Consider the following 12,435-nt stretch of genomic DNA (forward strand, 5'->3'; position numbering starts at 1 on the left):
GGCTTTTCTTTGAATGACAAAAAGCAGAGGAAAATTATACAGGAAACATGTCTCAATACCATAATATTCCTATCTATAAAAGTTTTTCCCAATTTAGGTAACTTTATAAGAAAATCATATTTTAATAAATTCCATTGAGAACTCAAATTCTTTTGTTATGAGATCTTGTCATGAGTAACCCCAAGAAACAAAATGCCTATGCTACAGAATTGAACATAAATTAAGACCCAGGTTGTCTTTAGCAGAGGAAATAGCTGTAAAAAGAACACTAGGTTTAAGTTTGAAGATGTGGGCTAGGTAAGATCTCTGACTCTAGCAATTAATAGCTAATTGGCCTTAAATAAGACATTTAACCTCTCTGGAGGTGCATTTTTTTTTATATGTACTCCAAAGATGGGATTAATTGTAATATGATGAGGACATATTAAATGTAATACCTGTATCTAAAACCCAAAAGCTCTTTTACAATGCAAAAGGCTACATAAATATAGGTACAGCCACTCCTTCGTATCTGTGGGTTCAGCATCTGTGTATTCAACCAACTGGAGATGGAAAATATCTGGGAAAAAAACCAAATTTCACAAAGTTCCAAAAAGCAAAACTTGAATCTGCCATGTGTCAAGTACTATGTTGACTCTGTCTATGTGAATGAAGTGACATGTAGGCACTGTATTAAGTATTATAAATAATCTACAAATGCCTTAAAGTGTATGGAAGGATATGTGTAAATTATAAGCAAATACAATGGCCATTTTATGTAAGGACTTGAGCATCCTCAGATCTTGGTATCTGAGGTGGGCAGTGTCCTAGAACCAATCCCCCATGGATACCAAGGGATGTCTGTATTATTAGTTAATGGATGTTCTGAAATTAGTAAAAACAAGCTGTAACACGATCTTGGAAGCTCAACTGTGCTTATAGATGCATTCTGTACAACATCCAGTTTTTGGAAATAAAACCCAGAAGAGATGACTGGGTCTTTAAAGGGGCCGAGTAACAAAGCTGGGAACTCTTAATTACTGCTTGATAAACATACAGAACGTATCTAAAAATAATATCCACTTCTCTATTGTAATGCAAAAAAGCTCTCAGTGGGTCAGAAACTGGGGAGACCTTTTTAAAAGTAAAAATTAATATAACTAGAATAAAAAACTATATGCTGAGGGAGAGAAATGGTTTAATTACATAGAACTCATTGTAATGAGATCTCCCCAATAGCTTGTAAGTTTTCACCAAAGTGCCCCAAATTACCTTACACATTCTTCAACATTTCCTGTAGATTCCTCAAAAGGCTGTTTCTTGTGATCTCCTTCCAGACAGTGGTAGAGCTCATCACCAAGAGGGCTCACAGGACCTTGAGATTCCTTCAATAGTTAAATATAAAGCACACCCATACAGTGGAATATTAGCCATCCTTAAAAAGGAATGAAGTACTGACATATGCTATCATGTGGATGAACCTCGAAAGTATGCTAAGTAAAAGGCCACATAATGTATGATTCCATTTATATGAAATATCCAGAATAAGGAAATCTAGAGGGACAGAAAGCAGACTGGTGGTTACCAGGGGCTGCAGGGAGCAGGGAATGGGAATGAATGTTTAGAGCGTATGGGGTTTTCTTTTGGGGTGATAAAAATGCTTTGGAACTAGACAGAAGCGGAAGTTGCATAATACTGTGAATAAAATGTCACTGAATCGTACACTTCAAAATGATTAATTTTATGTTATGTGAATTTCGTCACAATAAAAACATGAAGCACATTTTAAGTGTAAAGAGAAAAGCATCAATATTTTAATATTTTACATAAATATATTCTATCACCTGTATTTAAAACTCCAAATCCAAAAAATGACATTATCAAGATGAGGGAAAAGGAACAGAGATAATTATTTATACTGATAGGAGATGAACTGAAAAGAATCCTTTAGAAAGCAGTGCTGCTCAAACTTTAACATGCATACAAGTCAACTGCGGATCTTCTTAAAATTTAAGTTCAGCAGGCCTAAGATGCTGCATTTCCAACAAACCTCAAAAGTGATGTAGATGCTGTGGGCCTGTGGATCACACTTTGAGCAGCAAGTGTTTAGATTTCAGCTCCCTTAATATATCTGGTGTCCAAACTACTGACTTGCCAGGTTTACGGGTACGAGGGAATTAGAACCCATTAAAACATGTTTAAAGTTCAAAGGTTAAAAACTACCCGCTATCCTTTGAGGATGGATTTAAAACTAAAAAGGACAAAAAATCCAAATGTAATGAAAAACCAATTCAATTTTTAGAAATTCAACAGCAAGACAACTTAAGAGCACATATACAATTACTGATTAAAGCAAAGAAATATTGTTTTAAAATTGTGTCAGAATAGAACTTTTCCCTAAGATTGAAGAATTCAGGTTTTCTATTTTGTGGGACTCAATTAAGAAAAAAAAGTAAACTTGCCTGATGTAAGGAAGTACTAAAATAATGAAAAGAAAATCATGGGGTCAATTTCTGACCTAATCTCTAAGAATTAGATCTAACTGGACTGGCAGTTCTTGATAGTTCAAGGAATTCAGTCTGTTTTCCAAATCAAATCCCAGTTTAAAGAATGTGAAAAAGGTTCAGTAATTCTGAAATCAACCTCATGGTTTAGGTCTTCTCATAGATGGAATGGGGGCTGAGAAGGCGTAGGAGAGAGGGGGAAGGGAAGAGAGTTGACAAAATCTCTAAGCCATCATTATTCCCCTAAATTTTGACTCAACCCATATTCCAAGAATTCTGAAGACTCTAGACTTCTGGGACTGTCTGGGATAGATAATATAAAAGGGCCTTTCTAACAATATTATTTTTGTTCTAGACCTTTATCCAGTGATCTTTAGGTAAAATAATTTTTCTCTTGCTCAATTCTCTATGAACTGACCTAAAAAGACATAACAATTCATTTTATCACCAAACTAAACAATTACTTACAGATTCTTCTTGAACACTAAGTCCAAGTGTTTCAGCAACAACTGCAGCTAAATTAAAAGATGACTTATCAGTGGGATAACTGCTTGTTCCATGTGTTTCTAAGCAAGAAAAAAAAATAAACCAATTATACAACTGAAGAAACTAGATGTATAAAAATTACAAAAACGGGGGCTGGACATGGTGGCTCACTCCTGTAATTCCAGAACTTTGAGAGGCTGAAGTAGGAGGACTGCTTGAGCCCAGGAGCTCAAGAACAGATAGGGCAACATAGCAAGACCCTGGCTCTACAACAAAAATTTTAAAAACCAGATGAATGTGGTGGCACACACCTGTAGTTCTAGCTACTCGGGAGGCCGAGGCAGAAGAATCACTTGAGCCCAGGGGTTTGAGGTTACAGTGAGTTATGATCCAGCCACTGCACTCTAGCCTCGGCAACAGAGAAAGACCCTATCTCTTAAAAAAAGAAAAGGCTCAGAGAATCACTTTATAAAATGGCACTAGACAAATTTTTAAATTCTGTCCAAAAAATTCAAAGTATCTTCTATAAATGGCAATAAGTTGTAGGTATTTAGTATCTATACTTGTTAAACTTTTCAGCTAAGTTTTCTACTTTTCCAAAATGAATTGAATGCAATACATAGATTATTTTTCTTATTGCCACTGGGGGAAAAAAAAAATCATAAAATGGGCTTATTGTAACCTAAGATACAGCATGAATATCAAACCACATTTGTATCTTTCATGAAAACAGTTTGTGGGAGAGATTTTCAGCACTGCATATTTTTCAAATTTTAAATTAACATATATTTATACAGGAATCATCAATGTTTAGGTAGTTTATAAAGTTTTGTACATATAGTTTTGATAACTCAACAAGTATTTATGGAGCACTTACTAAGTTCTAGGCATTGTGTTAAGCACTAGATGAAAAGAAAAAGGTCTTGTCCTCAAGGAGCTTATGGGCTACAGTTGAAAGATAAAAAGAGAATTGCAGTAAAATATGATAAACATTATAATGAAGGTACATACAAGGGATGATTTAAACATAAGGAAAGACTCCAAAATCTTCCTTGGGAAAATCAAGGAAAGTTATACAAAGTGATGCCTGAGCTGAACCTTGAGAGAAAGAGGAATGTGGCAAGATAACTGGATTGGGGACAGAAAGTAGGATTCTAGGCATGTTTAAGGGTCTAGATAAGTGAAACAAAATTGCTCGTTCAGGGAACTACATGTGGTTCAATTGCTAGAAATCACATTGCAGAAGATGGAAGTAGTAGGACATGGGCCCAGTTAGGTTGGTTGGGGTCAGATTATGCTAAGAAGTTTAGAATTTATCCTGTAGACAATGAAGAGATATCCAAGAGTTTTAAATGAAGGACAGATGCAATATTTGGGTCAAAAAGGTAATTCTGGCTGTGACAGGCTCATGGGGCAAGAAACAGTCCCTGATAGGCAAGGAGACAAATTAGATTACTAAAACTGTCTTGAGAGATGCTGATGGCCTACACCAGTATTAGGTCATTAAATATGAAATGTCCAATTTTGAATCAAAATTTTAGTTTGTTATATTTCAAACAAGAAGCAGTGCAATTAATCAAAGTATGTGCCTCAACTATTGACATAGTTTTGCCACCTTAATGGTAGCTTGTTTATGCCAGCAGCAAAAAAGCCTGGAGAGTGAGTGGCAATGAAATCACGAAAGACATTTTCAACAACTTGTTGAGAATTGAATATTTTTCCTTGCAAGAAGTGGTCCAAAGCCTGGAAGAAGTAGTAGTCAGTTGGTGCAAGGTCTGGGGAATGTGGTAGATGACAGAGAGTTTCCAAGTGCAGCTTCTGTAGTTTGAGCAGCATTGTTTTTTGCAACATGTGGTCTTGCAAAAAGATTGGCCTATCTCTGTTGACCAATCTCCACTGCTTAATCACAAGCATCCTCATCAGTTCATCCAATTGGTTGCAGTAGACATCCGAAGTAATTAACTGACCAGGTTTCATGAAGCTATAGTGGATAACACCACTGCTAGACTACCAAACAGACACCATTAGCTGTTTTTGATGAGTATTCAGTTTTGGACTGTGTTTCAGCACTTCATCTTTATCCAACCATTTGTGCCAACACTTGTGATTGTCAAAAAGAATCCATTTTTCATCACACGTAACAATACGGTATAGAAATGGTTTGCCTTTATGTCGTGAAAGCAAAGAAAGGCAAGCTTTGAGACAACTTCTCTTCTGATGCTCATTTAATTCACGTGGAACCCATCTATCCAGCTTCTTTACCTTGCCAATTTGTTTCAAATGGTCTAATATTGTTGGAATAGCAATGTCAAACCTTGCTGCTAATTCTCGTGTACGTTGAGATGGATTCACTTCCACTACAGCTTTCAGCTCATCATTATCCACCTTGGTCTCAGGTCACCCACATGGCTCATTTTCTAGATTAAAATCACCAGAATCAATCTTCTCAAAGACATACTGTGCTTTCATTAGCCACATCCTTCCCTAACACTCTGTTGGTATTTTGAGCTGTCTGCCCTGCACTGGTTCCATAACAGAACTCATATTAAAAAATAACACAAATTTTTGACTTATCCATGGTTTCATAAAAATTGCTCCAAAAAAAAAAAATCCCATGAAAGATAATCACAAGCCAAAACATGCATTTGAAAGAATGAGTATGTTCCTTCGCAATAAAAAAATAAACAAGAAATGCCAAAGTGAAATGCCAGTGATATGAACTATCAAACTTAGTACTGAAGGAAATCAGACATTCCATACTTGATAACTGAATACAAGGGGGTGCAGAAGAATATGTAAAACAGGTGGAGGTGGGATCAATAAGATTTAGAGGCTGTTTAGAAACAAAAGATGAAGAAGCAGGACCCTAGGATGACTCAATGTTTTTAATTTAGGTAACTCAAAGAGGTATGCACTGAGATTGTAAATACACAAATGAGGAGTAGGTTTGACAGGAAAGTGACAATTTTGGACATGCTGAAGTTGAAGGATAGCCAGGTAGAGATGTTCAACAGCAGGCAGATACACTGGTTTGGAATCCAGGAGAAAAGTCTTGAACAGAGATACAGATTTGGGATTTATTAACATATGAGTTGTAACAGAATACACACTCTAGGTGAGATTCCTCCAGTAAGAGATGGAAAGTGAGATGAGAACAGGCCTCGGACCATACATACTGAGGAATAGCAACACTGATAGCTTTTGCCAGAAGCAGTTCTAGTGTAATGAGTAAAAGAGAGGGTGTGTGATTGTTTTATTTCTCTACCCTCCCTGTCCCTCTCCTCCCCTTTCTTTCTCTCATGAGGGGCTGGGTAGGGGTTGGGGAGTAGAATCCATACTCTAGTGGTTTGGGAGTAATGAGAATTAAGAAAGAAGAGATATTGAGTATAGACCACTTTTCAACTTTGAAGAGAAGCCGTAGCTATAGGTAGAGACAATTCAAAGAGGCTGTTATTTTTAAAAGATGGAGGGCAACATATATGTGTATAAGAAAAAAACAGCAGAGAAGCTGGAGATACAGTATAGGAAAAGAGGACAACTGATGGAGTAAAGTCCTGGCAGCAGTAGAAGAGATGTGGCTCTTGAGTGCTGAGAAGCAAGGATCAGCCACATTCAGTATTATATCCCCAGCACACTTTGCTGGACACAGAGTCTGTCTACACACATGCACACACACGCACATAAAAACATCCACATGTGCTAACATAAAATGATTTGTAACTTTCAGAATATAAGTTTTGCACTAATATAAAACGAGTAAGTGATTAACCCCGGCCAACTCTTCCAATTGGGCTCTGGATCCCATCTCCTCTGACTTTTTCAAGGATCTAGCAATTGTGCCCTTTCTCCAGAGTTACTAATTTCCCCCCTTTACTTGATCATCCCACCAGTATAAATATATGCTGACCATGCCGTAATGTCCCACCTGAGAAACTCTCCCTTGACTCATACTCCTCTCCAGCCACTGTCCTGTTCTCTCTTCCCCTTTACCGTAAAATGCCATGGAGGACTTGTTCATATGTGCTCTTTCCACTTTCCTTGTCTCTAGTTTCCCTTGGGCATGATATAGTCTCAGATGATCATTGTTACACCTTAACAATTTTTATCATGTTACTAGTTTAATACTCAATGATCTCCATGCGTCCAAACCCAGAGATCAATTCTAAGAAGTCTGCATCTCTCCACTTGGCTTAAAGGACGTTACTTTTAGTCTTCCCATTTCACTGGCAGCCCTTTCTCTGGCTACTTTGTTGGTTCCTCCTCATTTTTGCGACCTCTAAATCACCACCTCAATGGCTATAACATTGCCTCCAAAGGGGTGAAGAAAAATGGTTCTCAAGGGGCAAAAGAACTCTATTTATGTTTAAAGCATACATATACATACATACAATGCATACAGTTATACAGCATATCTGTAGTATTAAAATTCCATGGTGAGGAGGAAATTCCATGGGGGAAGTGAATAGGGAAAAAAAATGTCTAAAAAGGCTGAGAGTGGAGTGATAATGAAAAAAAAAAAAAGTTGAGAATCACTGTTTTACATAACACAGCTCCCCAGAGCTTAGTACTTGAACTTCTCTTCCCCATCTATATTCACCTTCTTGGTAATCTCATCCAGTCTGATGGTTTTAGATACCATTTACAAGTTGACAATTCTCGTATGTACCCCATTCTAAACGTCTCTTAAACTCTACCTCACCCATCCAAAATATTTACCTGAATGTCTATTCTGCATTTCAAACGAAATAGTCTCAAAACCAACCTTCTGATTTCTAACCCTACCCATACCACCAACTGCAAACCTGCTGTTCCCTGTCTCTTCCATCTTCGTTGATGGCAACTCTATTCTTCCTCTTGCCCAAACCAATCTCCCTTCCTCTTACCCTGCTTCAGCCAGACTTCCTTAATGATCCTCAAACAAACCACATGGCATCATGATCGCAAGGCCTTTGTGCTTGCTGATGTCTCTGCCTGGGATGCCCTTCTTTCTCCCAGACATCCATGTGACTCACTTCTCCCCTCAGTCTCTGCTCAAGTGTCACTTTATGAGTGAGGGTTTCTAATATCGCTTCTTACCCTACTTCACTTTTCTCCAGAGCACTTGCTCCTACCTGACATGTATTTATTTTCTTTCTCTCCCAAGTAGGTATGTAAGCTCCATGAGGGCAAGGCTTTGTTTTGTTCAGTGCCTGGTATACAACAGACACTTAAATACTTGCTGAATGAATAAATCACAGTAAAGTCTTCTTTACTTAAAATTATAAGCAATTTATGTTAACATGGATAGGGATATTAATATGCATTAATAATAGGATAACATTACCTTCCAATATGAAAAAGACTTCTAAACAATTAGTAATATAAACAATATTATATGGAAAATATATTAAAAATATTGTCTAATTCAGACTGCTGATCACTCTTGCCCAGCAATAACCACAAATTTTAAACTTATAAAGTAATCTCAATATCTTTCTTACTAGCCATTGAAGATTGACTTAGATCACAAGTGTCAGCTACTAGAATTTCATTTTCATTAGGATTATGTTGTGGATGAGTTGAAGCCTTGGAAACTTTTCTCAATTCTAAGAGAAAAAAAGAAGAGGAATTACATAATAAACAACGATGAAAAATATTATCAAAGTATTATTTATTACCTGTCTTTAAACGCATTACAAGCACTATTTTATTGACATAATTTTCATACTCTAAGAAATAGGTTTCCTTAGTTTCACTAAGAAAGCTGCAAGTTAGAACAATGGGATAGAGAGAACTAAAACAGACAAGTTTCTTCTGACCTAAGTTGCCTACAGTATCAACAGTTTAATGTTTCTTTTCCATGTGTATTTGTTATAAATCAGCAGGTTAATTTAAAATGTATACTGAATGATGTATCTCTACAATCTTTTAGAGTTTTTATTTTGGGAAGGAAACCCTGAAACACGTTTTATAAGAGATCATTCTAGTACTTAAGGATTTAATTCAAAGAAAATCAAAAGGACAAAGTAAAGGGAACTAGAGCTTTACTATTTGTAACTTGAAAATAATATTGAAAAGCCACTATTTTATGGTAAACAAGCAAGGGTGCTTAGAGAACAGGGCATATTAGTCATTAAATCATTTAAAATTTTAAAATAATTTACATGGCTCAAAAGTTATATCTTAAAACCAAATTTCAGATTCCAAGTAAAATACGATCAGAACAAGATTAAAACAAATTAAGTTTCTAAATAGTTAAATGATGTTCTCACACAAAGAGGAAATAAGCCAGGAACACTTTTATTGGATATAAAAGATGACTTTCCTTACACAGAAAATTGTTATGATTTTCTGGATATTCCTATATATGGATTTAACATGATCTAAATCATGCAGATGATTATCTGTAATGATTCACATCCTGTTACAGACTAAATGGCCAATGAATATTCATTCTAGATCTATGATCTTATGTTTTAATGTAGCTCGTAATTACGTGTAAGATTTTTAACAGTTCTTTTGTTTTCCACTAGATGGTGATGCAAACTCATAAAAAATGAGGAAAAACTGCCAATGTTCCAATATCAAAGAATAGGATCTGCTTATCCTTTTACAGGTATACCTCCTGTCAACAATTTATTTGCACTGTACAAAAATTTCTACAATTATGTGTACCCGCTCCCCCAAATGCTTTCCTTGTTACATACAGTTTAGGTTAAAAATTAAAGTCTACCATTTACTTTAGATTAATATTAAAAGGAATAATCTCTGTTATATGTCAATTTCAGGACTATATGAAAAGGCAGTCTCAAGGCATTTATCGGAAATAGTAAACTGGGCTGGAATTAGAAACATGCCACTGATAAGCCAAAAAGTAGACATATTATAAAGCCATTTCTTGATTACCACCAACACCTACAAATTATAACAAATAAAAACAGCCAGTTAGACAGCTCCAGTGGTAGGAGTACCTATGGGCAAGCCCTGGAAAGTACAAAAGTTTATAGCCAGAAAGACCTATATTTGAATTTTTACTTGTCTACCTATCTGACAGTTGACTGTAAGTTATTTAACCTTTCTAAACATATCTTTCCTCATCTATAAAACAAAGGAGCTGATAGCTACCTTACAAGCCTGTTATGATTATTAAAATATAGCAATAATGTACACAAATCGCTCGGCATAATACCTGGCACACAGGAGGTGGAAAGTAATGTTAAATTCCTTTCCTCTTTCCTTCTATCCCACCGAGATATACTTGTATACATATAAGAATATTTTTAAAATAAAAACAAACTATTTAGTATATTTATAAAATACAGTGTTTACCTATTTACATAGTCATGTGAGCAACACATATCTATACATAGCACAGGCAGACAATGCATTCTCAGGCAATTTACTAATGAAAGTTAAACTCACAGTTGAACCATGAGTTACCCAAACAATGACTATCTTCTTTCTACTAGAATGAATAACCTAAAAACTAATAGATGAATACTGTTTTATAAAACCAGATATCTAAAATACAACTCCAAGTCTTACCATTTGTACACCCAGAATGCTCCAATTTATGTGTTTGTTCTATGTATCGGACATGGAGGTTCTCCTTTCTTCGTAGCCGGTTAATGCCAGAAAATGAGAAGGCTGTTATCGGTGAATCTGGAATAACATTTTCCTCACATTCGAGCTCAGTTACTTGATGCTGTTGATCATTCCTAGAGGCAAATGGCAATTGAAAGAAAATCAGTTCAACAAATATTTATTAAAGTATCTACTATATGGTATGGAGCTACAGCAGAACACAAGTATGAAGTTGTAAGAGATAAAATACCTTGCACCTAACGTTCCAAATCTGAAGATTAGAGAGGTATGAAAATGATTATAGTACCAAGTAGGGAATAATACCATGAAAAGTGAAGTAGAAAGTGTAGCTGGTGGCACTTGAGGTGAAATTAAAAGTATTTCAAATGGCAGAGAAGATCAGCAGAGGATCCACATAACTTGAGTAAAGCATGTGGTTCTGTGTACTTGTGTTGGAGGACAAGTTGGAACTACATGAACAACAGCCTTGAGTAAATGTGCATGTAATTTAGAAATCAAGAGGAAAGGAATTAAGGTTTTAGAGCACAGATGTAATGAGACAATCTAACAGCAGTGTGCAAGGTTGACTGTGACAGAAGGAAAAGAGGCAAGGAAATCAACTGGACAGTGGCTATAATGGCCCAGGCAAGAGCTTCTGTGGTTCGAACTAGAATATTATTAAATGTAAGCACATATGGAAAGGAAAGGACCAGTGTTAAACACTGTGATATTAGAATCAGCATGACTTGGCAAACAACAAATATAGGATGATAATTACCAACATCTGTTGTGTGTTTACATTGCCAGGCACTATTTAAAGTGCTCCATTTATCAGTTTAGTTACCACAACTCTCTGAGGTATTATTACTTTCATTTTCCTATCCAGGAAATGAAAACACAGAATCTTAGTCACTTAACCAAAATAGTAAGTAACAAAATTAGGATTTTGGTCAGACTCCAGGGGCACTTATCATTAACCACTCAATGTGTTATCCTTAGTCTACAAGCAGGCTTCAAAATCTGAGTTTCTGTCACCGCTTCTATCTAGGCCCCTTTACAGTCTGCTCTCAATAGCAGTCACAACAATCCTATTAAGACTTAAGGAATATCAATTAAATCTGACTAAAATCCTGATATATCTGCCCATTTCACCAAAAATACAAGCCAAAGTCCTTTGAATGATCCACAAAGATCCTATGTGACCTGATCATCTCCCCCCATCATTACTTCTCTTCTCCTGTTATACTCTACTCCAGCCACTCTCTCTTCTTTGAGGTTAATCAAACACACCAAGCATACTCATACCTTAGTTCTTTGCTTTAGTGGTTTCATCTGCTTGGAACGTTCATTCCCCGCCCCCCCCCAAATCTCTAGAGGACTAATTACATCATCTCCTTCAAGTCTTTGCTGGAATTTTTACTGTTTAAAATTGCAACCCCCTTCCCACAATCTAGTACTCCTGTTCCCTGTTATTCTGCACTATTAACTTTATCCACAGCATTCACTGCTTTCTAACATAGTATGCAATTTATTTATGTCTACTGCTCACCTGTTGGAAGGTAAACTCTAAGAGGATAGGATCTTTGGTTCACTGACGAATCACAAGTGCCTACAATAGTAGGCACATAGTAGATTCTGCATAAGTGTTTGTTGAATGAATATGAGACATTCCCAGATTCTACTAGAGAAATAAATTTGTGCGGATCTAGGCATATGTTCTTGCCCAACTCAATTCAGGACCAATGGCACCTAAAGATTGGGTTTGAATTGAATTGTGGTTATTAAGTAGAATAATGTTAATTGACTTTTCCATGTCAAACCATTACTGACTGACCTCATTTGCCAACCAATTCTTACCAGTTTGTCAGGTGCTTAGGCTTTATATGACCAAACCAGTCTGTCC

At 36.2% G+C, this 12,435-nt stretch overlaps 1 protein-coding gene across 1 annotated transcript in view; it reads right to left on the bottom strand.

The window, feature by feature from the left end:
* RBBP8 (RB binding protein 8, endonuclease) overlaps positions 1–12,435 on the bottom strand; it is an 89,677-nt gene that overhangs the window by 26,297 nt on the left and 50,945 nt on the right. Inside the window, exons 7-10 of the mRNA XM_069468182.1 lie at positions 10,494–10,666; positions 8,450–8,554; positions 2,952–3,049; positions 1,252–1,364 (exon numbers count right to left, since the gene is read on the bottom strand). Coding sequence (XP_069324283.1) covers positions 1,252–1,364; positions 2,952–3,049; positions 8,450–8,554; positions 10,494–10,666 — 489 coding nt within the window. The remainder of the gene's footprint in view (positions 1–1,251; positions 1,365–2,951; positions 3,050–8,449; positions 8,555–10,493; positions 10,667–12,435) is intronic.

Source organism: Eulemur rufifrons, chromosome 5, assembly GCF_041146395.1.
Source record: "Eulemur rufifrons isolate Redbay chromosome 5, OSU_ERuf_1, whole genome shotgun sequence".
In the NCBI taxonomy this organism is placed as follows: Eukaryota; Metazoa; Chordata; class Mammalia; order Primates; family Lemuridae; genus Eulemur; species Eulemur rufifrons.